At 46.5% G+C, this 27,656-nt stretch overlaps 2 protein-coding genes across 2 annotated transcripts in view; both read left to right on the top strand.

Moving 5' to 3' along the window:
- The window catches only part of LOC142817881 (uncharacterized), a 219,502-nt gene extending 216,497 nt beyond the window's left edge, over nt 1–3,005 (top strand). Inside the window, exon 21 of the mRNA XM_075895814.1 lies at nt 193–3,005. Within this exon, the coding sequence (XP_075751929.1) occupies nt 193–384 (192 nt within the window). The 3' untranslated portion in view covers nt 385–3,005. The remainder of the gene's footprint in view (nt 1–192) is intronic.
- LOC142761764 (homogentisate 1,2-dioxygenase-like) overlaps nt 267–27,656 on the top strand; it is a 41,543-nt gene continuing 14,153 nt past the window's right edge. Inside the window, exons 1-9 of the mRNA XM_075895815.1 lie at nt 267–401; nt 4,840–4,948; nt 6,584–6,643; nt 10,492–10,583; nt 16,305–16,339; nt 16,472–16,551; nt 18,422–18,521; nt 22,907–23,028; nt 23,643–23,747. Of these exons, the coding sequence (XP_075751930.1) occupies nt 397–401; nt 4,840–4,948; nt 6,584–6,643; nt 10,492–10,583; nt 16,305–16,339; nt 16,472–16,551; nt 18,422–18,521; nt 22,907–23,028; nt 23,643–23,747 (708 nt within the window). The 5' untranslated portion in view covers nt 267–396. The remainder of the gene's footprint in view (nt 402–4,839; nt 4,949–6,583; nt 6,644–10,491; nt 10,584–16,304; nt 16,340–16,471; nt 16,552–18,421; nt 18,522–22,906; nt 23,029–23,642; nt 23,748–27,656) is intronic.

Genomic DNA, 27,656 nt, shown 5'->3' with positions numbered 1-27,656 from the left:
TACTAACCTTACTAAGTTTACCATTTCAACTTTCTGGTATCTCTTTGCGTCGCTTTAAGGCGAAACGTTGACTTTATTTTTTTTCTCACGGGGGTTGTAGCTTAAAGGCTAAACGCCAGCTTATGCTATTTTATGCACTAATGTGCCTTTTTTTATTCTTGTGTTCCCCCCCCCCCCCCCCCCCCATTGCAGGTGTGCGAGCCCATGCTAGAAGAGATAAAGACTTTTTCTACTGGCTACGGGCAGGCAGGTGCTATTGGCGCGCACAGAACAAACTCCAGTGACAAGTCGACGACGCCACTGCTCTCGACGACATCGGCGTCTGGGAAGTCGAAGTGGAAGAGACGTCAGCACACGAGACTCCGAGCCGAAGATTCCTTATAACCGCCGCTGTGGATGATGTAACAGCCTCCAACAATTTTACGTGCATCGCGCAAGCGTCGACCGCGTGCTGTACCAGCGCCTTACATCGGCGATGATCCATTGGATGATCTGCGATACCGGCAGTACGCACAACCGTACTAAACAAAGCTAGTGCAAGTGTCCTCTACCACGCTGTTCCTTTCAGTACGATGCGCGCCTTGTCGTAATGCCTGTATTAGTATCTTACACAAGGCCTTCCGTTTCGTATGTACGCGGTAGCAAAGCGGCTACCTTGGACAGGTTCACCTCACTGCCTTTCTTGATCTGCCATTTCTTGCCTCTGTTATAGAAGACATGAAGTAAAACAATAGTTGTGCGAACAAAAGAATGTGTGCGAAGAAAAGCTGTGATTTATCGATGCACGTTCTATTGATCTTTACTGTTAAGGCAATGCAGTGCTGTAGCAATTATGGTGCTCAAATGAAGACCCCGAAGCGAAAGGTTGAAATCTTGGCCGCGGCGGCTGCAATAAAGTTGAATTGCTAGAGGTCTGTGTGCTTATGATCAGGTGCTCGCTTAAGAATCCTGGTTGTTCCAAAACTCCGGAGCCAATCCCGTACACCTCTCATAATCATGTCGAGGTTTCCGAACGTAAAACCCAACATTTATTGTTACTGCTTTCCTTTCTGCCACCGTAGCGAAATGAACTGCGCAAAGTTAATGCGCAAGGCAATCTTGTTAGCCGTCTGCGGTTGTGTGTAATTCGGGCTTCTTTATAACAAAGAAAGCGAATGTTTCGCCCTGAAAAGAGCAGTATGGCAGACGTCACGGGAGCTTGTAATGCGTTGCTTTGTGCGCCGGCGCACGCGACTCCACGTCTAGCGCATTATTGCCGTTGTAAGGCGCTGACACTGCCCGCGGTCGACGCACGCGCGATACATTATAATGCTGGAGGCTGTACATTATATCATCTGAAAATACATCGCTAGCTGCAGTGTCTAGCAGCTGCGTCACCTGTAAATAGTGACTCACCAGGCCAGAAACCAAAGGACATGAATCCCTGCCACGAGTTTGGAAAAAAAGGGGGTCGTCGTTGCTTTTGCTCAAACTTGACACACGACCTCACTGGGATCACAACGACCAGCTTTCGATGCTGTGACGCGCTTGCGTCTTATGTTCAAGAGCAAAAACTGAGTTTTTTGTTTGTGTGCATGCGTGAACATGTGAACTTGTCGCTACTGCTAGAGGATACAGCAATCTGTGGAACTAGTTTTATCAAAGTGTCAAATGGGTATGCGTTTACACCGTGCGCACTGCACGAGCCCGAAATTGGTATTGCGGGAGCCAATAGTGCGTCCCAGAAACAGTGTGCTTGACGGGGGTAAGAAAAAAAAGTGTTAGAGAGCACGACACGCTTATGGTAAATAAGGGGGATAATGTCATCGCATTTCTCCACGTACAGCCTAAACTTCGCTTATACAATTCTGGCACGACATTGCCACCCCATACCATCATACCACTTGCATTTCATTGAAAAAGTGCAGTACTATGTCAGACAGACTGCATTGCCGGTGCCAATGAAGACCCTCTGTATTGCTAATATAAACTTCACTTCCGCATATGTCATTATGTACATACTGTAAATACGATATTCTTCCTGCTCTATAACATACTCATTTCATCAATCTGTTTTGTTCCTGTTGAGTGGTGCCAACACTAAAGTCAGTAACGTAGGAGGCTGAGTACTATTACAGACAGCACCTTGTTGAATGCGGTTTCGCTCATAAGTTGTATGGTTCATGCAATCCCAAGGTGTTAAAAAAAGACACTGTTCCTACGCCCACTGTGTCGCGAAAGTTGAAGGCACTAAAAGCGACCACCGAGATTTCGTGTCCCTTGTATTTCTTCGTAATCTTAACATGGACATTGTGTGTTGTGCATTGTGCATTGTGCATTGTGCATTCTGCATACCCTTGTCAGAGTTGAATGGTTTTTTAGTTATAAATTCGCCACCACCACGTTTCATTTAGTCGCACGATAGAGAGGTGTTGCCAGTTCTGAACGGCAATTAGTCCTTGCTTTTCACATGAGCACGTCTTGTACAAAATCAGTGGCTGAAATGCCCTCGCTACACTTTTTCGTCCACGTCGCGATTGCGTTGGCCTCAGTACCTTGAGGCGCTTGTATAAATGCTTCGACATTGTTTTCGTGTGTATTTTGTAGTAGACGTGAGACTATTTTCTCAGAGTTTATAGGCAGCGGTATCTTGAGGTTCAGCTGGAATCCGTCACTTCCGTTGTGGCTGCCCGGGGCTTCAATGTTTCACTTGCATTATAGAAAGTTAAAGCTGTACCTGAGGTTTCTTTTTGACGTGAGTACGACTGCCTCCGCGTAAGTACCAAAATAGGTGTGAGAGTTCGCGAGCAGTGGTGGCGATGAAGCTGACCTTACTTCAAGCGGACTTGTCTTTCAGGGTTGCCGTTGGTGGGTAACTTGCCCCAAAATGCGAACTTTGTCACCCGTTTGGCGACGAAAAATTTCAGTCGGCGCCATGGCTGTTTTTTGGCTACCTCCAAAGTTCTGGTTTTACATATTCAAACATGATTTACTTATTCATGAATACTAAATATTCCATTTACACTTGCATGCTTCTTTTATTTGGGCCCCACCTTGGTGGTCTAATGTGGCTAAGTTGCTCGGCTGCTAATTTGCAGGTCGTGGGATTGAATACCGGCTGCGGTGGCTGCATTTTAGATGGAGGCGGAAATGCTGCAGGCCAGCTTGCGCAGATTTGGGTGCACGCTAAAGAACCTCGGGTGGTCGAAATTTTTGGAGTCCTCCACTACGGCGTCTCTCATAATCATATCGTGGTTTTGGGACGTTATACTAATTTAATACCACATATCAATCAATCATTCTTTTTGCTTTATTTAGCTACAAATGAGGCAAATAGACTAAAAAGCATGAATAATTTGGTGCATAGATGACATGAATACTTTTAAATGACATCAATACTTTAAATTTCGGCGCCTTTTGAAATTCCCCTCACGGCAATCCTGGTGCCTTCTTGAATGCAGCAGCAGCTCAAGCCACAAATCAATCTTTCAAGAAGACAAATCTGCTTGTCGAAACGCCGGTTCCCGCGCAACGTCTGTTTACTAAAATTTCATCGCAGACTTCCATCGTTCTCCGGCTACTGCTTTTCTTTTACATAAATAAGGCCGCACTTAACGAATGCCTCATGAAGCACCCTGAACTTCGTTACAAAACACATCCCATGGAAAGCAGACTCTGCTATGGCCAGCTCAGTCAAATCGTGTTGTCATGCGCGAAAAGGAGTGTTTACAAGCAAAGCGCGTAGTTACTATTCTCTCAGGCGCCACTTTTCAGAATACAGAGGCCCGTGCTCACTTTCTTCGGAGCAGCAGGCGTTTGCTGCTTGACGTCAAAAAACAGCTAGCGTGCCATTGGCCAATAGCTGACGTAAATTAAGACCAGGCGTTTGGACCAGACGGAATTCGGGCCGGCACGGCACACTGTAGTCTGCTAGTATTATACAGTGAGTCATGCTCGCGCACAAAAATCGCAACTGGAGAGGGCCATTTCGTTTCGTGAAGAGTGCTCAAGGTCATCACGCACAGTGAACTATGTATAGCTTTTTTCTTGTGCCCTCTGTTCTTGTCTGCCTTCAACCGGGCTAGTCAGGTCGAGACAAAGCGCTTTAAGGGAACCGGAAAGTGGCCAGAACGTGCGATAAGATCGTAGTAGAAATTAAAAGAGCACGAATTGTAATGATATATTGCAGCATTCTTTTCGCACTGTGACTAGGATTTATATTTTTATATAATGCTTTAAGTTGTCAAAAAAAGTTTGCTGCGCAGCCTAGCAGAAGGGCCTTGAAGCTGGACTGTAGTCGATCACTTTATTCAACGTGGTCACGTAGTCTGATATCCTCGTGCACGCCAGTCCTCGAAAATCAAGTATGTGAATATATATTCAGCCCCACTCAATTCTGTGCTGCTTAAGTTACGACGTAAAAGGAATAGCACGGTGAAAAGTGGCGCTGCCATCGCGGCAGCCAGTGGACCAAGTGGAGCCGTGAGCACTCATGCGCAGTAAACCCCCACGCTCGAACACAAACAGCCCGCATGCTCACTGTTTGCAGCTTGGGAGCATACGACTTCACAATCGCTGCAGACCGGAATACGCTAAATACAAATGCTTCACGACGATTTTCACATAATGGTTCCGGCATGATACTGACTGAGGGGCAATATTTGCTTCGCGCATATATATATATATATATATATATATATATATATATATATATATATATATATATATATATATATATATATATAGAGCATATATATATATATATATATATATATATATAGAGCATATATATATATATATATATATATATATATATGCTCTAACCACTATGCCTCTAATGCTAATCACCTATACTTGCAGCTGGCTGTACCGCATCAGACCATCGGTGCAGCACACGCCGTTCACAAAGTACAATGGAAACAAGAACCTCACCTCCGACTGGAACTCCAACCACCCGAACCCTAACCAGGTGCGTTTTCAGGTCACATGACTGCACTACGAGCATACTAATATTATTCGCATGAATGCGTACGTATTCATATCTTCGGCGCATGTTTGCATGGTTTATAAGTAGCTTTTCTTTAGATAATAGCGATGTAGGCGAGAACGTTACTGATCATTCTTTTTTATCATAAATGTTCACATCGAGCACTGTCAGTCAGGCCACTGATTATGATGCATTATAGAGATGAGAAAGACGGGACACTCATTTACTGCGCTCACACTACGATATAGCAGCAGTAGCCGCTACGAGTCGTCTACTGCTACTACTACTACTACTACTACTACTACTACTACTACTACTACTACTACTACTACCATGCTCCTTTTATACTCTTAAACATCGTGAGGGCGCAACTATACACAACACACAGAAAGGGACAGACATAAGGAAGGGCGCAAACTACCAATTGGCTATATAAAAAATCGCAGCATATCAACGGGGTGAATGATGACGAGTGGGCGAAGCTCCGGAGGGAATCATTGGTAAACCGTGAATCTTACGTATTTAGTTCGTGCTCCTTACCGGGCTGCCGAAATGAGGTGCCTTCTTCCTCTTCTAACCACTACCACCACCACCATCCGACGACTCCGAGCACACGGCAACAGCGAGCGAATTTCTTTACAACGCTCCCCCTAGCATACATCGTTGAACTATTGCCTTCAACCAATGGTATGCGCCATATGTGACATCATTCATATTATAACATTTCGCATCTTTCATTATCAACTACATGTGCCGCCATCTAGTTTTAAATTTATCAACTACAAGCATCATCAACTACAAGTACAGCTATCTACTTTTAAATTTATCAAATACAAGCATCACCAATTACAAGTCGTACGTCAACCCACCCGTGCTTCCGTCCGTCCGTGCGACTATCCGTGCGTCAATTCATGCGTCTGTCCAGCTGTCAATGCGTCCATCCGTGAGTCCATCCATCCTTCTATCTGTCTGTTCGTGCGTCCATCTGTCCGTACGTCCGCGCGTCTATTCATCGGTCCGTCTGTCTGCTAGTCAGTCTGTCCGTCCGTCCGTGCGTCCTTCTAGTGAACACTCTTAAGTACCGTCATTTCCCATCTCGCATCCCCTGTCGCACATACCCGCTCTAGAACGGGCATGTGCCCCCGGTGGCTACGTACTACTACATGCATACAATGAATGGACAGACGCACGCCTTCAAAAGCTTCACATAAAAGATAAACAGTTATATAGCAATATCATACACAGGGGCAGCGCCACAACAACCACGAAAATTTAAGCCAGGTAGAAATGTTTAAGTGAAACCTCGATTGCGTTGTACAATGCCGAATTCCAATTTCTTTCTCGTTCGGTTTAAATGTTTGTGATTGTTGTGGCGGTGCCCCTGCGTATGATGTTGATACATGAAGGTGTTTATATTTTTTCAATAGAGCCAGTTAATAGTTTGCGCCCATCCTCGTCGGTTTTTTTCTGTGTGTTGTGTATATTTGCGGCCTCACGATTGTTTCTATGTGAAAGCACCAACTCGCCCAACAGTTAACTTTTTTGAAAGATGCCCTGGAGCGCCGCTGATTTTTGCAAGAGCGCTGTAGCGCTGATTGCGTTATCGTTTTGTTACAGCTGCGGTGGAAGCCCTTCAGCATTCCGAAGCAGGGCAAGGCATCCGTAGACTTTGCTGACGTAAGTTGAGCAACAAGAGTACACTTGGGCACTGTTCACAAAAATCACTGTGCGACTGAGTTCACGCTGCTGCTAAAGGTCGTAGTGTTTAGGGAAAGAGTTTGACTATTCAGAGCACTTGGTACTCTTTTATGGGAGGGCAGAAGTCTGTCCCTGAGTGAAAAACAGACGTGTTTAGAAAAGACTTGTTAACACTTTAGGGTACGAGTTACTCTACTATGGGAGAGCATAAAGCCGTCATGTGGGTATCAACGAATGACAGATGATGTATGGAAAGAATTTATTTACAATATGTACAGATCATAGGTTATGTGTGACGAATCAGTACTCAAGATTACATTAACATTTTCGCACTTGCACATCACATCAACAAAACAAAAATAATTAAATTTTCACATACAGCAAACAGCACAAATCGGATCAACAGATGAACAAACGCATATAACTCAAAACTGACGCTATAAAGAATCGTTCAAATGGGTGAATGGGTAGGTGCACATATTTTTCCTTAGTATACATGAACTTGGTGGTAGAATCACCAGGGCATGAGATATCAAGGTGGCGAATGCAGTTACAGAGGGCAAGGCCACAAGTTCATCAACCCTGACCTGATGGTACGGCTTCGCACTATGTCGGCCGAAAATTAAGTAGCACCCGTTCATGCTCAACGTTGACAAAAGAGCATAACCAATGACGCCAAAACTTGAGCTCTCCCAAGAAGACGAGTAGAAATGCGAACACCTCACGCCTCATGTGCCTCAATAGTGGTCACGAGGCACATAAACGGCCATTCTCAGTGACGGATTTGCTGCAGTTACGCCTAAGGCTGAGCAGGCCGGCAACTACTACGAATGCCGCGAAACGCCCCCATCGGAACCGGTCACCGGACACGTTGGTCACGAAAACCAGCATGGACCGCACGTCAAGAAGGCGGGTGACCACACATTCTACCGACACATGCCGGTTGACCTCAATCATTACGCAGTTAGGGCAAGTGGACTCGCGTACCACCTGTCATCGTTGTAGCCCAAGGAGGTTTTTGTAGCCGATCGCGAGTGGGGAACAAGCCCCAGTCCCATCGCCAAACGAAGTGACGAAGATGACCTGGCAACGCCGCTGCGGCCATGTGCTCCCACGGGTGACTCATGACCGCATGTCGGTGTCGGGGTACCATAGGCTTCCCAAGTGCGGCCATTATGTCCACCACTTTCGCTTCAGCTACATCGATTCCGGGGCATGCAGTCTATAGACAGTGATGGGGGGCCAGCAAGGCACGTTACACAGTCGGTAAATGGGAGGACTGTGGGTCACAGTTGATAGGACCATTGGGCACTATACACGTAGAGATGGACTTAGTTGGTAACGTGCGAGTGCTTGCACAGACGTAAGATCGTTATTTAAACCTCCCAATACAGTGCCCTACCGAGGGGCGCGATATAATTCTGTACCGCGAGGCCAAAAGAACGAGCTCTGTTTAAAAAAATCACATCATAAGCACGGAGTTGATGATGATGAGTGGGGTGAAGCGTCCGTCCTATCGTGCATCTGTCTGTCTGTCCGCCCGTCCATCTATTGAACACTCCAAGTACCGCCATCTCGCATCTTTTCATCATACATTCAGCATATATAAGTACCGCCGTCCAGCGGACATTTCATGAACTAAACGAGAGTTGGCACTCGGGCACTTTCTCACGACCTGCGCTTTGTGTCTACTTCCCACCATTCACCGCTTTTAGTTCATGTATATATATACTACAGTTCATGATATTCATGGCACTGCGACCCAACCCTCGCTAAACCTTGCTGAAACCAGGTAGTTTACGCCCAGCAAGTTTAACGTGGCAACACTTTCTGGTCAGATAGTGCTCAAAGTGCGTCCTTCTGTTACAAGTTTTTTTTGGTGAGCATCAAACTCAAGGCAAATTTTATTGGAGATTGCTATTGAAAATTAGGATGAGACGAAAGAGATTGCTTGACGTATATTAGTCACTGATATGTCTCATGTGTTAAGTAAGAAGTTTCCGTCACATGCTCGAGTTGGTATTCAAACCTAATCCCTGTATTCACAAACGCTCCTCGACTCGAATTTCGTCCTTCACTTGACTGACCCCCGTATTCTAGAACGCCACTTCTCTCAAACGCTTCACCTTCACTAGAGAAAGCCGATGGGAGCACCGTGTCTAGGCAGGGCAAGTCACTGCATATCAACGACAATCTGCTGTGATTCTTGAAAAGCGCAGTGCCATTTTCAGCCGAGAAGCGGCGCAGTGCTCAACTCTCTCAAGTGAAGGTTGAAAGTCGAGTCGAGGAGTTTTTGTGAATACGGGGCTAAGTCACCAAAAGTACTCGTCTCTGTAAGTTATTTCATCAGAAACAACTATCTTCTTACTTAAGATTAACTTGCGCGGTTTCCTCCTCACTTGAAAAGGGTGCGCACGTGCCGCTCTTCTAGTCCGTCTACCAACTACTACGACGACGACTACATACATCGCCGACGCATGACTCACGGCATAGGGAGCTTCGCCCCAAAAAAATTGTTAAAGGGTCCTTGAAATGGTTTTTTCACATTTCGTTTTTGATTAGAGCACTACTGGAGCAAATCATTGGCACCAGAGTTCAACCAAAACACCTATTATTAACGGAGCTACGAGTACTAAAAACGTACCAGCCTTCTCCGCTCCGCCTTTCACCCTTAACTGCCCTCAACTCTTCCTTCGAGCGCTCGGGGATAAGCTCCGCCTTCACGGCGCTTGCGTCACGACGTGGCGTGAGACCGCATACGCGTAAATCCCGCCGCAGATTCGATACCGGCAGTCTGTGCTGCGCGTTCCACAGCCAATCAGATCAGCTGGGAATGATGACGTCAGTGGGGCAGAGCGTGTCGCTTTGTGCATGGGCGGATGAAAACGCGTTTGGCTGAGCCGCAGCGATGTGCAGCGATCTGGAGTGATTCGCAACTTGAAAGCGTTGTAGCGAATTACACAGTTTATGCAGAGAGCTGAAATCAGTCTCTAAATTACCCTTGGGACTTGGTCTACCGGCCCAATGTCTTTGCAAAAAATCGTCAAAACCGTTTCAGGGTTCCTTTTACAATTTAGAGTACACGGTTTTCTACTATGGGAGAGCTGAAAGTCGTCCCTGGGGCCTCACACAGAGGGCTTTCAGACGCGTTTAGAAAAAAGTGTTTAACGACTTAGAGCACTTGGTATAGTAGGTGTGTTCAGAAAAAGTGGGTAACGATTTAGAGCACAAGGTACTGAAACGATTTAGAGTACAGGGTAACCACTACGGACGCGTACAGTGACTTAGGCTATGTGCGAATGTCTTAATACCAGACCGTAAATATGCATACGAAGAGAAGAGAACGTTTCTCTGGTGTTCATGGTGAAATCGTACCAACTAGACCTGTTTTATTTGCTTGCGAGTGTTCGTTTTATATGTACGCACGTTCACTTCATAATGACGCATTAATATCATACTGTAAGAAAAAAAAAAAGGAAACATGCGACGCCTTGCATTTTAACAGGTTTCTTCGGCAGATACGCCTGTACGAATGGGTATCACAGACGTCTAAATTATTACAACATTATTACAAATTATTACAACATTATTACAACAGCGTGACAACATTTATTTTGTTCAAAGGTTCTTAGGTGGGCTATTAGGTTAATGAACATTATGGCTGAACAGCAAAAAAACAGGGCAGTGAAGAGTGATGTGTCAGGTGTGTTCACTATGCCGTTTTTGTTTTGTTTCCTTTTTTGCGCTGTCCTGCGAAGTGTTTGTTTCTCCTTGCCAAAGGAAGACGACGACTTACTGTTCACCGTTTAATCGGCTCTTTTTCCCAGGGTCTGAACACTGTTTGTGGAGCGGGTGACGCCAGGACACGCCACGGAGTCGCCGTTCATGTGTACTGCTGTAATATCTCCATGAAGGACAAGTAGGTGCCGAATCATTGCGAGATTGGCTGCATTTCAAATACGAATGCATTTCTTAGTCGGGCTATAATGTCAGGCATCCGGTGTTGTCCGCGGCGTCTGCGCGCCAGCGGGTGTTATCTCTTCGCTCTCACTCCCTATCCCACAGCAACAGCTGTGGGCACGCGCGCTTATCCTCTCCCCAGAAACCGAAGCATGTGGCGCGAGAGAGTGTAGGAGAGGGTAGGTGCAGTCAACGTTACTAGAATAGGTTCCGTTTACAAACTTCGTTGCGTTGCGCAGAACCACCACCGATACTGCTCCCACTGGCGCTGCAGTCGCACCCGGCTCCACGGATTTCGCCTCGCCAGCCGCGCTGCGCAGCCAGTTTGGGCAGTCGCCGGACAGTCGCCGGGTGATTTTGTGTGGTGCGCGTTTTCAGACCGATGTGTTTGCCTGAACGTATCGATTGCCTTGTTCGATGCAGTGCTGTGGGTGACTGTGGGTGCCCCTAAGCCGACCAAATCATGCCGACGTGTTGCGTACCTGGCTGTACAAGCGGGTACCGGAACGACACTAGCCCGTCGGTCCGGCATTTCTTCTCCGCTCCCAGCGACGAGCGACTTCGCGCAGCTTAGAACAGGGCAATACCCCGCGCAGACAAGGACCTCACAACGAAGTCTAGGGTATGCTCCATCCACTTTCACGATCAGGACATTCGCAAAACGTACGTGCACGTGATCAACGGAGAAACTGTTGAAATCCCGAGGGGTAAGTGGAGTCTCGTCGAGGGTGCCCTTCCTAAAGTCTTCCCGAACTTGCCCTCGTACTTGTCAAAGCCAGCGGAGAAGAGGCGGAAACGGCAGCGAGAAAGCAATGGAAACGCTGACCAAGGAACAGCATCACCGCAGTCACAAGCTTCTTACAGCACAATTCCTGCCGATGTCGTGTTAGACGATATGCCCGAGCCATCCGCGCTGTCGTTTGCTGAAATGGAATGCGTTGAGCTACCACCATCGTGGCAAAGAATCACTGAGGAAAACGGCAGCGGTAAGTTTGCGGCATTTTTCACACTGACCTCCGCAAATAAGGCGCCGCAAATCGAAAAGTGCGTCGTTGTAAGCAGTGACGGAGTGGCAACTGCAAGTGCGAGAGGCCGCGAGGCAAAGGCTTTTCTGAGCGTCAGCATTAAGACCATGCTAGATCTTAGTGACCTGATAAACAAAGTGCACAGCCTTCATGCATTCTCCGGATACGACGTGCAAAGCAGCACTGGTTTTTCACTCAGATGCCAGGCACTAGCTAAGGAGTCAACGTGTTCATTCTGCCGCACTGAAAAAAACAGGCTTCTGAAAAAGAATTCTCAGAAGCAAAAAAATGCCAGGCACTAGCTAAGGAGTCAACGTGTTCATTCTGCCGCACTGAAAAAAAAAACGGGCTTCTGAAAAAGAATTCTCTGAAGCAAAAAAAGGCAGGTGTGCAAACAGAAAAAGGTGAAAAACCTTCAAGAGAAAGCCATCAGGGCAGCTGCTGCGAGAGTGTCCTTCATGAAGAATATGGCAGAACTACAAGAGAAATTGACAAGCGAAAGATCCTCATCAATCAATGAGCATCTAATGTCACTTCCGCCTCTTCAACAACTAGCATTCAAGATGTCTCTGAAACAAATGGAAGCAAAGGGACCACAGGGTGTGCGATACACCAGAAGTTGGGTGCTGAACTGCCTTCTTCTCCACATTTCAAGCCCCAAAGCCTACAATTTGATACGCAAGATGAATTTGCTTCCCTTACCAACTACAAGTCGACTTAACCAGGTGCTTTCAGGTGTACCCTGTGAGTATGGTTACAATCAAGTGGTCCTGAAAGTGCTCGAGGCATTCTTTTCAAGCAAGCGTGATCTTGAGACGTGTGGTACGCTCGTGCTGGATGAAATAAAGCTGAGAGAGGGAGTGGACTTCAACAAATCCACGTACAAGTTTGATGGCTTTGTGGAGTTTGAAAACACCGGAGAGAAAAGCAAGGCCATCTTGGCTGACCATGCTCTTGTACTGATGTTCATCCCTTTGTTTCACAATTGGGTTCAGCCTATTGTCAGTTTCGCCACTAGGGGGGCAGCTCCTGGGGCTGTGTTGGCCAAGATTGTTGTGGAGTCGGTGCTGCAACTTGAGCGCCATGGTGCAACAGTTCTGGGTGTTGCTAGTGCAGGCAACAACCGATCAATGTGGACACATCCTGGCATATCTGGAAAGTTGCACCACCCTGTCAACAAGATTCCTCACCCGACGCTTGAAGACGGACGGTTTCTTCATTTCCTATGTGATGTACCCCACATCATAAAGTGTGTGAGAAACCATCTCCTGACACACACATATGCAAAGGTAATTCAAACGGGATTGCACAAATAGCCTACATGAAATTTACTTATGCCTTTCTTGCTGTTTTTTACCAGGCTGGCACCAACTGCATAAACTTTCAACACTACGTGCACCTGTACGAAGCTGAAAAGGACAGCCACCTCAAGATTGTTCCAAAGTTCACATCTTCGCACGTCAAGCCAGGCAAGCTGGAAAAGATGAATGTCAGACTTGCGACACAGGTACCTAACCGGTGTCGTACATTTAGTTTTTATTCAAGTTTTCTAAATGCAAATACTTGATTTTTTATACCTTTGTTTCAGTTATTCAGCAGGAGCGTCGCCATTGAGATGAAGTTTTACAGAGAGCAGCGTGAGCCAGGCTTAAAGGACAGTGAGGGAACTGAAGTGTTCACGATGCAGGTTAACGACCTGTTTGATGTCCTTAACGCCAAGCACCCTGCTACCGGCATCTGTAAGAACTCGCCCAAGATCAAGGTAATGGGCTTCCTTATGCTTATTGTGTTATACTATGAGTCGAATATATTAAAGGGGGCATTTGTCTGCCATGCTACAGGTGATAGAAGACTTCCTGGTCATGCTGAATGAAACCGAAAAGAACAGCATTGAAAAAAACACAAAGCTGTTTGCATCTCAGTTGACGACGGAATTTCTGCGAGTCACGTTGATGTCAGTTCTGGACATAATCATTCTGCTTCTTGACAAGGATGTGAGATATGTGCTGACTGCAAAATTGAACCAGGACCCATTGGAAGTGGGTATTTTTAGGATTCATTTTGATGTAATTTTGCATTCCTTATTTTGCTCTTCACACTGACAGTTTTTTTTCTCCCCAGCGCTTTTTTGGAGTCGTGAGGTCGTTTGATGGTGACGAAGATCACCCTACGATAGTACATTTCGGCCAAATATTCAGGCTTTTGAGCCTGTACACTCCTCTAAAGATGGCGACAAAAGGAAATTGCACTGACGATGCGGATCCTGTTCTCGTCACCATGGAGGAGAGCCTGAGCTCAAAGAGGCTGGAAGTCCTTCATCAGAAGAAGGAGCGAGAAGACAAGCTCGGACAGCTCATGCACAGCATTGTGTTGGAGAAGCTGCCAGAAGAGGATGCAAACCAGCACGACTATGGTCGACCAACTCCACACGATGCTGCTCTGTACTACCTGGCAGGATACGTAGTGAAGAAAGCAGAAATGTTTTGGGCTGCGGGGACTGTAAGGCTACTCTTCTTGCTACTAATGACGTACCATCTGCAGCCATTCTGACAGAGATGCGGTCTTTTGTTCCGGGTGCCCTCCAGCTGCCATCAAAAGATTTGACGTCACTTCTTACCGATGTTGAGAGCGCCATAACGGAAAGAACAAGGGACAACGTAGTGTTTGGAGACCTGTTTTGGTGCATTGTCAAAGATTTGACACAAGGACACAGCCTTGCACAAGTCGGATGTGGTGTTCATTCTGAAGAGCTCTCTGCACGCATCATGAAGTTTTACCTGGTCACCCGCATGCATTTTTATGCAAGGTTCCTACGACAACACAACGACACAAGTGTGCAAGTTAAAGTTGCCAGGAAGCGTGCTAAGCTTTTGTGAATACCTGTTAGAAAAAATGTGCTTTCTCTGGACTGCAGCAATGCAAACAATTGCTGGGATGTTGCTTTCATGGACCAGTTTGTTATTCAGTGTTGTGGACCGGTTTGCTAAAACATCTTGTACAGTACTGTTGATCAGTGTGGTCTGAAATGGAAGACCAGTGCATTTATGAATAAACCGCTGAAGGAAAGCTGTTTACCTTGTTAACTTTTAATTCGTGCTAAATTGCTAGTTGCAGTGGTCATTCTGTGCCTGCCAAGATGCACGAATAAGCGTTTACGTTGCATGTGATTTGACCCTGCGAAGAAAAACCCCTATAGACTATTAGCCATTTTATTCCAAATCACGAATGAGAAGGAGTGGGAGGCCGCGCGGCTCAGCACAGACCCGCTTACGCAGGCCTTGTGTCACTAGCCCAGATGGCCGAAGACGCCGCTGGGAACTAAATGAATCTTACCATCGCCGGTAGATAAAACGGTCCCCCCCGCGTCATGATTACGGGCAGGGATGCCACCTCTTATTTCCGCATGAATCGGACGCAATACTAATGCAGCATGTGTGTTCTCTCTCAACGGCGCATTTTCGGATAGTAAAAAAAGCAGGGCATGCGCAAAAGCAGCGAAACGACAGATGGTTTCCGGCAGCTTCGAACTCGTTACTCGAAAGCATGTCGCGCTGCATACTTTGATACAAGTATAAAAGGAGCTTCAGTGGCTAGGATGTGTTGCAGTGATGTTTTTGTAGTTTTCCATCTGGTTACGCGTGAAGAAACGCGCTAATTCGGCGCCCGTATAGCGCCTAGCAGGCGCAGCAGCTGAGAAAGCTGGATCTCGATGGAACGCTCCTGCCATCTGTCGGACAAACTGAAAGTGGAGACACCGGCGAAGCACGGCGTCGGCGGAGAGTTTGGCAACTGAACCTAGTCTAGTAGCGTTGGGTGCAGTGCATGGTGTAATAATAATCTTAAGTGCAGTGCTTCGCCGCTCCTTCTCTCGCCGTATGCTCTCTCTCATCCCTGCGCACCACTTGCCCGTCCGCTCGCGCTTCACTCTCGACCGCTCGCTGGCTGGGCGCCTCCCAATAACATCCGGAAATGTGTGCTCCAGACGCCGCTGTGAAATGCCGAGCCGAGAACGCTGGTAGTTTACTCTGCCATTCGCTAGCTCCTCACTCGCCGCCGTTCGCTGGCTGGGCGCTTCTCAAGGCGATAGTGGAAGTCGGTGAAGGCGAATGTTGAACGGCAACGGTACCCTCTCTCGGCACAAGAAAAGCTTTCTTGTTTCCTCACGAATTTCCTTCGGGGAAGTGGGGCATTTTCTTTATGGAAATGTTCTTTTTTATATGACCATAAGGTATGATATATTTCAATAGAAAACAAATTCAGTGGTTCATTGACCAGGAAGCCTAAATGAGCACCATAAGCAAGCTACATGTTGCTAAGCATCTGCCACGTTGGATCAGTAATTATAGGGCTCAGCTGCTGACCCGAACGTCTCGCGTTTGATCCCGTGGCCACAGTAGTCGCATATAGGTAGAGGCGTAATTATAGACGCCCGTGTACCCTGCGATATCAGCGCACGTAAAAGAACACGGGATGGTCTAAAGTTTCGTTGCCATCAACTATGACATTTGTCACAATCACACAGCTGGTTTTAAGATGTAAAATCCCGGATATTCTTATTACATGTAGCTAAGCCTCCTTGAACTCTACTAAAAAAAAGTCTTGTGAAAAAACTGCATGTTTTGAAGCAATTTTTCTCGCTGCTTCTTTCTATTCAGGGCCATGTACAACTCCGATGGAGATTTCCTAATAGGCAAGTCTATCAACCTTGTACCACTTCCCTTTAAAAATAGTACTCGATGTTAACTTGAAGAAAATTGTGAAGACATGCACTGAGGACAGGGTGCGAGTATTTATAGCACTGCTTGTTCTTTGCCCCTTTCAGTTCCCCAGCAAGGTAGCCTGAACGTCGTCACCGAGTTCGGCAGGATGCACGTGGAACCCAACGAGATCTGCGTCATTCAGGTGAGGGACAACAAAGATTCAGAGGATTTGGTGGCACTTCGTCGTTGTTGAGCTTAAGGCAAAATTGTTGCGTCACCACTAGAGCGCCGTGTTTTCTGATAAGTCAGAAAAAAACCCACATCAGCACTCACCATTGAAACTTTTGTCGATTCTAATGTATTCGTTAAACTTAGATTTTTTAAAAGGACACTTTCAACATTGAAAGGGCATTTTAAAAGCGACCAATCATCTGTAGGAAAGCGTGCACCTCTACCAGTGGCAGCAACCTCGTAAAATACGCTTGCATCTATTACAACCAGCTTTAAGGTAGTAATCAGAACAAACGTAGTTGTTTTGTGCTCAAGTATACTCACGAAAAGGGCACTCAGATAAACGCAGAATTTTTTTTCCCTTTCTTTGCTATCCGTGGTAGTTAACTCCTGCATCAGAACACAATATAGCATAGAAACACTTGGTCTGCTTAGGCTAATGAAATAACATTAATTAAAAGTGTCGTTATTAAGCGAATCGGCTTTTATTTTAAATAAAGCTACGTACCCATAATATATATATGCAATGAAGCTTTTAACTTCGGCCAGAACCATCGAAATTGTACCGGTTTTATTTATTTAGAAGACTGTCAATATTTCGAAAACTAGAAGTAAGTGTTCGAGCGCGAGAGCATGGCAGAGAAGGAGGAGTCTCGCTTGGCACCCGTGACACAGGAATTCAATTTGGCATTGGCTTAACTCAGTTATGCATACGGAAAAGTACTGTTAATTATATTACTTAACACGACTACACGTTTCTCGAGGCGTGTAGCTCGTTCTACTTCCGCCTCCTCGGCTCGCTGCCTCCTCTCGCTTTTAGTTCTAGCAGAGCTGTCAGTTCCACCTATAATAAGTAGATTTGGGCTGCTTCTTTCTTTCACTGATTCTCTTGCGTAATTTTCCGGTCGCTAGCCGCGTTTTGGGGTGCAAATAAGCATTTACCCCGCAAATATAGTTATTTTCGTGATCATGGCGCGCTCACCTGTGCGCGTTAGTCGTTCCCCAACAGCCTATTTGTCGGTGGCCTTGAGGCAGTTAAGTGTTGAAGACAAAGATACATTGGGGGAATGAGAAAGTAACCTGTATCATGCACTGTCAAACGAACCAAATGGAAACTACCGTGGAGACACTATTAAGAGGCACCTATTTGCTTTCGTTCATTTTTGTGCATAATTTTTAAACTCCCCTTCGTATTTGAGGGACACATTTTTATTGTAATTATTTATAAGTTAAAGAACGAGAAAGTTGATTATGCTTCCGCTTCTTTTGAGCTTCTCCTGCGATGAGTATTAGCTTGTTTGCTCGATAAGATCTGCAACACCGAGGTTCAACGACGACTCTTGGCTTCTTTCAGCCTCCCCGATTCAGCTTCCATATGTGCCGACGAATGCCACAGAGTTGCCCTTTCTATATTTATGCGATGCAATGGCGGCTCCTCCTCTGTCGTCACGCCAGATGGCGCGGCGACGTGTGCTACTAGCTGCGGTAGTTGCTATGCAACGGATCAGCTCACTGAGCGGCCACCGGCCACAGCGAAACGGAGAGAACAGGGCCACTGTAGCTCTCGCTACAAGAAACTCTTTGTGTATTTCACGAGCGAACGGCCACCATGACGTTCACTTTCGTAGTCGGTACACTTGAAAGACGCACGTCACTTCACGACTTTACATATCTTGGCCCAGCCTTTGTAGAGATGCTGCAGCGCACTATCGTGGGTTGTCATATTAGGCAGAACAACGAGGCGGCGCGAGTGAAGTAAGATATTCGCAGCAGAAACGAACATGATAGAAGTTGATGGCGCGTCCTGACAGCGATGACACTGGTTATTCTGCCTCTTGCAGCAAGGAATGCGTTTCCAAGTGTACGTGTCCGGCCCAAGCCGTGGTTACATCCTTGAGGTCTTCGACAACCACTTCGTGCTGCCAAACCTTGGTCCTATCGGTGAGTGCATTCCTGTATGGTTTCTTCCGTGTCACGGTATAGAAAAAATTAAGGCAACTTCACACTATAGTGCTGACAAGCCTGAAGGAACTTAAAGGGGCCTTGCAACACTTTCTGAGCATACGCAGAAAACACTGCCTTATGTAGTCGATGCTCCTGAGACCACGCGAGCCAAATACTGTAGCGCAACACGAGGTCCGGAATTTGCAATAAATTCTCAAAACTAACAAAAACATTGATTTCCCTTTTCTCTCCAAAGGCGCTTCATGCTCAAAAATTACGGCGTCGCAAGTGAATATCATCCATTGGTTGATTTGAGCATGGCGCGCTCGGTCGTTACTGGGGCCGCCGCGAGAGGCCGCAACTTGTCCACGCGTGCGCGCCATCGCCCTAAAAAGCTGCGCATTCAAAGGAAAAATAAAAAGAAAACATGCTCAATATCATGAGGCGCGCATGACGGATTTTCTTCTCTGTGCCAACCCTCCCTGCTTAGCGTCTAGCGCTTTGGCCGGGACGAGAAAAAGAGAGAAAGCAATAGCAGCGTGCGACAAATCTTTGTAACTCCGCGTGTACTGGAAGGGTTGTGCGAATTTTTGCAGTGGTTAATTCGTGAGTAAATAAGCTCATTTAGTGAATCCATTCCAGGGCTACCTAGAAAAGTGTTGGAGGGCCCCTTTATAAGGGCACTGCCATAGCAGAGCGCACAGGGGAGCCAGCTGAGTGGCAGGAGAGGGGAGCTGATACACTGGCACGAAGGTTATCTAAGAAAGCGCCATGTTACCCTCTTTCTGTTAGTCGCATTTACATGCTCATTGTTTCAAGCTCAGGTTTCTTTTCTTTGATGACCATGCATAATAATTGCCTAATGGCGGCTGATTGCGGGAATTTCGTTGCATCTCAATAACTGCTTACTTCTCACGCGACTACCTTCGTAAAGTTTGGAACCGAGGGTAGCCCGTTGCGAGAATGACGTCATCACGTTGTTTTCATTTGACATGAAAGTGTTTTATGCCGGGGTCCACGATGGCTCCGCTGACGTATTTCTGTCACAGATATGACGTATGACGTAGTAAAATAAGAGACCGCAAAGGAAAAAAAAAGCCAGATGGAGAAGTTCCGTAGCAGGGCGTCAGACCAGTGACCTCTCACTTTCCAGTGCGGGATGCGCAGTGTGTTGGAATGAACATAAAATGACGCTAATAGTATAGTACATAAGTCTATTCACACCTGTATCGTGCCGGTACCTAGCTACGGAGCAGAAACCCGGAGACTTGCAAAGAGGGTTCAGCCCTGATTGAGGACGACACAGCGAGCAATAGAAAGAAAAATGGTAAGGTGTAACTTTAAGAGACAAGAAGAGAGCAGAGTGGATTAGGGAACGAACAGGGGTTAAGGATATCATAGTGGAAATCAAGAAGATGAAATGGACATGGGCCGGGCATGTAGCGCGTAGACAGGATAACCACTGGTCATTAAGGGTAACTGACTGGACTCCCAGAGAAGGCAAGCGGGTTAGGGGGAGACAGAAGATTAGTGGACAGATGAGATTAAGAAGTTTGCGGGTATAAATCGGCAGCAGCAAGCACAGGACCGGGTTAACTGGCGTAACATGGGAGAGGCCTTTGTCCTGCAGTGGACGTAGTCAGGCTGATGATGATGATGATGATATTCACACAGCGACGATAAGCACTGTGGTGTTAGTGAGGCCACACTCGACGAGTAACGAAGTTTCATTAGCATGCTTGACAACGTACGCTTCGGGGCTTCAATGAGGAACTCTCGCTGCTCCACTGAAGCCGCGAAGCGTACATTCTAAAGCATGCTAACAGCAAACCATTTATATACACCATATACCGTTGACAGTTTTCAGAGTTCCTCAACTTCACAGTGTTTCCGTCATCAGTAGCGAGATGGCGCAACGGGCTCACGTTGGTTAGGATACCTCGATGCGTGCCTCGATGCACTCTAACGTTGGTAACTCTCGCGTCTTTTCGAGCGCGTGCCTCCACGGGAACGGTCTCTCCTGCTCGCGCGTATCAGATCAGACTCCTGATTCAGGACAGCACGAAGGTCACTTCGCTCGCTGCTGTGGCGACGTTCAGACAAGGAGCACGCTGCTCACATGCAACAATGAAGTAAGAATTGTGACATTTGTTCGCGCTCGTCCTATATTTGTGCGTTAGTTTCATGCGTCTTTATGTTTGAACGGCATGCTTTAACTGTTGAGCTGAGATATTTGTTTGTCCGCGCTCGTGCTGCTTATGCTCATTTCGTGGCTGATTTCTGCATGAGGTGTGCACTGTAAGTTTTAAGCGGCTTGCCGCTCTTCGCATTAAATTGCCATTTTCTTCTTTAGCACTCATTCGTTCGTCATTGTAGTGAAACAATACACAATGAATGCTGAGCTACTTCTGCGAGGAACCGTTTCACTTTAGTGTTATACCAGTTCCTTATAAAAGGGATCAGCCAAGTTTTTAAATCAATTTTTAAGCTTGTTTTCTTTCGTGCTCGACCAACCGCCCCTCTTGTTTTCTTTTTTTTTTGCTCGTGTATTTTCTAGATTTTTCCTTGTTTCCTTTCCTGCGTCTTTTTTTTTTCGTACTCGAGCACCCCCTTCCCTCTTACCCTGCTGCAGAAAAAAAAAGTGCCTAGGAAAGCAAGAGTCGGGGGTGGGGGGGGGGGGATAGTTGCGTGGATACTTTGCTTTCCTTTAGAAAAATTGAGGCACACTTTGCATTGTATATTCCTATGAGTTCAGCGATAGTGTGCGGTTATTTAACTGTTTTTTTGTTTTTTTTCATTTTCTTTTTTTACACACTCTCAACAATCAACAATCGCATGATTGCGGAGAGAGTGTAAGGGGGAGAAGCCACAGCTTGCACCGTTCCAGTGCACCGACGAACGGACGACGCGAGTATAGCACAATAAAAGCCGACGTATATAGACGGAGCTGAGCATGACAGGACGGGTGCCGCATAAAGAAAAAGCGTCTGTCCCGTCATACTTTTCTCTGCCTCGTTCTCGTAAAAAGTAGGTATAACACTTTTTGAGCATAGTCGAAAAACGTTACGATTGGTGGTTGCCGCTCTTGCGGCTTTGTCTGAGTCTGAGTGAGTCCGAGTAAGTCGACTTATGAATGAGTCCGCTGACCTATGACTCTCCATGCATGACGGAGAGATCCTATTGTTATTGGCGACTTCCGGAAAGGCAGCAGAATTGACGTGTTCCCACGAAAATGCATATGCATGCGGCGATGCCGCGGGCATCCGAGTATTCGGGTCCAAATTCGAATCGAATGATACGTGATCGCATAATTGCTGAAAGCCAGAGCCTATAGTCATCATCATTGAGGCAGCTCCTGTTAGGAACTGCGATGCTCAGACACCAGTTGGCTATCAAGTGCGACCCTGTTATTACCGCTTTTTCACCCCGCGAAAATTTCGGCGCTTGGCGTCACGAGTGAAAACTTGGTGCTTCCAAACTCGAGTCCCACGGAGCCGTTGCTACACTCTTTGCATGAATAAGAATCTCAATGCTGCTATATAGAAAATAGTGACATTGGCATTTGGGTACAATATTTGTAGCCATGTGTGGCTCGAGGGACCTTGCAGGCTTTTGCACGATGGGATGGTGCTGGTAGGACAGTCCTTTTTTGTAATATTGTTCTAACGCTATCGTAAAGTGAAGGTTTGCTCGTTTCCGGGCGGACAGCTTTCTTCAAAGTGGTTGAATATAGAAAATCAGGTTGAATCAGGTTGAATATAGAAAATCTTACCCGCCTTAAATGTTTTTGCCATGCGTTTTCTAAGCTTCTACGAATGAATTTTGCACCCTCTGGTATTGAAGGCCATGCCGAGATCAGTGCCCTCGCTACAACTACATAACACGTTGAGAATTCATCTAAAAAATGAGTTGCCCAACCAGCGCTCATCCTGTGTGTTTGTTGCTCCTGGTCTGCGTCTTTTAGCGCTGCTTCAAGGATGCATTCTTGCCAGCTAGCCCAACTTTTTATCCAATTGCATTCACGTCAACATAAAGATTACATGAAGTGTTTGTCAGAGATCGAACGGTATAAAAGAGACCCGTGGCGAAAATTATTTCCAGAGTATATTTTATAGCTTGTCGTTAAGTCACAGTCTCATTTCATGTTCCTAATTTATTATGCCACTGTTATATATGTAGCTATCATGTCTCAAATCCTTCACTGAACATGTTAAAACGGCACGTCAGGTACAATTTGCATACTCATATAGAGTTCTCATGGCGGATGTCTATACGACCGCAGCATAGCGAAGCAGGGATGTGTGTATCACTGAGCTGGCCGTCTTCTGCAATTGTCACGAAACAAAATAATTAAATTGTGTAATTTACCCTGCGCTATGTAGGAGCCAACTGGCTGGCAAACCCTCGCGATTTCAAGACCCCAACAGCTTGGTATGAGGACCGGGACGTGAACGGCTTTTTGGTCGTCAGCAAGTACAAAGGGTGCCTGTTCCAGGCTTCTCAGGTCAGTGTTGACAGCATGACTACTAAAGTTCACGTAATGACAGCGGGTTACGATTCGACGTGCCTTCAGCTACACGAGAAACTTGGTGAACTGTCAGGTCGGTTGAATGTGCAGCGTGGCATAGACGAGGGACGAAGGGTAGAGTACGGTCAGGCCTTGTATTTGTGGCACATCCTCACGTTGTTTGCTCAACCTAGTATAATAACGTACCAACTTGGCTACTTGCGTGATAAACGGTGAGTATTGGATAGTTGGTAGAAGACAAAAAAAAATATTGACTAGTGAGGCTGAGATAACAGGTCAGCAACGACGCTGTTCTCGTCGTTTTCTCTGCATGGCTTTAGCTTTGATACGAGTTTAGGACGTGTCACTGCCTCAAGCACTGTAACAAGTGATTGAAAAACAGATTCGGCCAGTGGACCTTGAAAGTCGAGAGATAGATTATTGAGAGCAATGGGACAGAATGCCAGTAAAACTCGTAGATTTTTATGTTAACGAGTCTCAGAGGCCGTTGAAGGTAAACAGGTACAGCATGACCAGTTTTTCTGAAATGACAAAGATGTTTTGCAATTATGCAGCTTTTTAGTTACCTTTTTTTTTCAATTGGGATGCAGAACCACTCTCCATTCGACGTGGTCGCGTGGCATGGCAACTATGTCCCCTACAAGTATGACCTGTCCAAGTTCAACACCGTCAACACCGTCTCCTACGACCACTGCGTGAGTCAAAATGGTGAAATTTAAACTGAAAAGTTCTTTACCTCTGACCTTTGGCTATTGCGTTCGTCATTATACTTCCGCGTCAGATACATCTGCGTACAACATTTTGCTCGCTAGCAGTGATGGTGATGAAGTGCGAAACATGATGGAATGCTTAAACTGCGAAATTGCGAATGTCGGGATAAAAATGAGCACAGTATGCTGAAGACAAACAGAATTCTCAGTATTTTGGCTATACAACAAGAGCGTGAGCTCAATAACCACTTTTTAGAATACGGGAAAGAGTACGTACAGAAGATTTCGTATGTGCAAAAGTAGTTAAATTACCGATAGGACAGCTTGCTCTCCTTAAATATATATATATATATATATATAAATATATATATATATATATATAAATATATATATATATATATATATATATATATATATATATATATATATATATATATATATATATATATATATATATATATATATATATATATATCCTGTTCGCCTTTCTGACTGATCCGTTCGCTAATTTGGTCTCAAGAACTATCCGCCGTCAAGCCACACATTTCGCTATTCGAGACGACCTCCTCTATCGGCGTAATTACACGTCTGAAGGTCGGAGGTGGCTGTTAGTGATACCCAACTACATGCGCTCGGAAATCTGTACTGCTTTTCACAACGACCCGCAAAGCGCTCACGCTGGCGCTCTCAAAACGTACAACCGTCTACGTCAGCGGTACTACTGGCGCGGCATGTACACATTTGCCCGCAAGTACGTACGTGCTTTTACTGCATGCCAGCAACGTAAAGTTCCACCTCAATGGCTTGCCGGTACACTTCAGCCTGTGCCTTGTCCAGCGCGTCCGTTTGACCGCGTCGGTATCAACGTATACGGACCACTTCCCACGTCGTCTTCTGGAAATAGGTGGATAATTGTTGGCGTGGACCACCTCACGCGTTACGCGGAGACGGCAGCACTACCCGCAGCAACCGCGAGGGTAGTTGCGTTTTTCATTTTGTGCAACTTTGTTCTTCGCCATGGTGCCCCCCGCGAACTTTTGAGTGACTGGGGGCGTGTTTTCTTGTCTGACGCCATTCAAGCGTTGCTCGCTCAGTGCAACATGGTTCATCGCATGACGACAGCGTATCACCCGCAGACGAATGGCCTCACAGAACGATTTAATCGCACTCTCGGTGATATGTTGACGATGTACACAGCTTCAGACCAGACCAATTGGGACACTGTCCTTCCATTCGTCACGTATGCGTATAACACCGCTACACACGCGACAACAGGGTTCCCCTTTCTTTCTGTTGTACGGACGCGAACCATCGTGCACGCTGGACACTATCCTCCCATACACGCCCGACTCCTCTGAGTACACTGCAATTTCTGATGTTGCCAGGTACGCCGAAGATTGAAGAAGATTGGCCCGTTCACTGACAACCGAGGACCAAGGCCACCAGAAGCTACGGCATGACACCGGCTGACATCTCTCTACTTTCAGGACTGATGCTCTCGTTTGGCTCTGGATTCCACCGAGCACTCCTGGCCTTTCGTCGAAATTACTGGCACGATACCACGGGCCCTACCGCATTCTCACCCGTACGTCACCAGTCAATTATGAGATTGAGCCTTTGACACAGTCTCATGACTTACGCCGTCGTGGCCGAGAAATTGTGCATGTGAGTCGCCTGAAGCCGTATTACGACCCCGCTATAGTGACTACGCCTTAAGTCGCCAGGTTGGCTACGCTATTCACCGGGGGCCAATGTAGGGAACTATGCGAACGACGACGAAGCAGCAAGAAACAGCAAGCTACAGCGTTGGTGCACATGCGCGACCCGAGCTTCGTTTTAAGTGTGAATACACTTTATAAGCGACCCCAAACCATCCACCGCCGTCGGCGGCGTCCGCAGTCTCCTCCCTATCTTTCAAAGAAAGAGGACTTGGCGGGCTGCAGCGGGACGCTCCACCGAATAAGGGCCAAACCACATAAGCGCGAAAATGCTCGCGACAGCGACGAGTGACGCTATGAGCGACGAAACAGGGCGTTCGCGCGACGTGTCGCGTGCTCGTTTTCGCGCGATCGCTCGGTTCTCCAGATTTGGAAACCGTCGCTCATCGCCCGGAAGTGCTGGGCTCAGGCAGCCAATAGGAAAAAACCGGAAAAGTATATACATCAGTCGGTTGCCGGTTGTTCTCACGTGCTTTTCAGCGCTCTGTCACAACTCGCCAAGGATCCACTGCACGTGAACCTGCCCAAGTCACGTGGGCGCAACAAAAAATAACGCAATGTTTATTATGCATGTGCATATAAAAAAGTGCTGCAAGGCAATAATAAACACTTTCCGTTCCATTACACAACAATATATCTTATTTTTAAATTGGAAACCGCTCGCTACGCGGTTTTCTTGGTGCAAGTTGACGGCCTCATGCCAGCAACAGTGGAATTCGCTCGCCGAAGCCGTCGCGTGAAGGAGGTTTGCCTGCGCTAGCGACTGATCGCGCGAAGACGATCTACGTCGCGTCGCTTGTCGCTGTCGCGTGAATTTTCGCGCTTATGTGGTTTGGGCTTAAGCCACGGACGCGACGCTGATATCTGTGTCAGTAACACGCCTTATACCCCCTCCCCCTTCGCTCGCTCCTCCGCTCTCCTCGCTCGCTGCAGCTGCGCGCGCACCCCTCTCTCTCGCGCGCCCGCCTTCTCTCTCAGTCTCCCGTCGAGAGCGGGTCGTGAGGGGGAGTAAGTTAAAATCCGTTGGCATTCGCCAGTGAGTTAACGTAAACTCGCCCGTGTGATCAAATTGCGATTCCCAGGAACCATTACACCATGAAGGCACCATAGTGTGAATAATAAATATAATAGTGCGAATTAATAAATACCCCTCATAGCATCACCCCGTGTATTCGCACTTAACCATGTTCACCCTCAGGGAAATGCTTGGGAGTTTTTTTTTTTGTATTTTCGGCCTGTTGGCGTTCCTCGCTCTTCTGGCGTTCCTCGGCCTTCCAGTAGGTCTGTACGTAAATAAACTACATGACAATATATATATATATATATATATATATATATATATATATATATATATATATATATATGTATATATATATATATGTATATATATATATATATATATATATATATATATATATATATATATATATATATATATATATATATATATATATATATATATATATATATATATATATATATATATATATATATATATATATATATATATATACTTTCCTCACGCGATCACCACGGTTCTGGTAGTTCGCGGTCGGTGTGTGCGTTATCAGTGTGACATAGCATTCCCGACAAGGAATAGGCCAGCGCCGGCAGATGACAATTATTAGGTCCGTTCGATTCACCTGCACCAGTCAGAACCGGTTTACAGCTGTGCACGCGAACTTCAGAAATTGTGCAGCGTGAGTTCAGCGGTGCAGGCACAGCACGATACCCGAAACGAATGACGATGTGCCGACAAGGTGCAGGCCTTATTTCTTTTCGCTTAATTTACACCATTCAGCAAACACTGACCGATGGCGAATCGAACATGCGGAGAGTTTATGAGGCGCAAACATCTTGACAAAACTCACCGCGTTTGTATAGGCGGGTACACGGCGCCTAAGCCACCTACGCCAAAGTGCTGCGTCGTCTGCTCAGCTGCACGCGCGGCTGCACCAAGCCGGCACCGTCAGCGTAGGAGGTGCAAGAAAATCGTGAACCAGTGCTACACATCTTCTGTACCTTTCGAAACGAATGGCAGGGTTCAGAGGCCGTCATTGCTACACCGCTGAAACGAATGGCAAGGTGCAGCACCTCGTGAACTGGTTCACGTGGTGCAGGCGAATCGAACGGACCTAATGTTGTGTAGCAGAACTGCTCCCCGAATACTCAATTT

This window comes from Rhipicephalus microplus, chromosome 5 (genome assembly GCF_043290135.1).
Source record: "Rhipicephalus microplus isolate Deutch F79 chromosome 5, USDA_Rmic, whole genome shotgun sequence".
NCBI lineage: Eukaryota > Metazoa > Arthropoda > Arachnida > Ixodida > Ixodidae > Rhipicephalus > Rhipicephalus microplus.
Note: the sequence above shows the minus strand (reverse complement) of the source record. Positions and strands in the feature narration are given on the sequence as shown.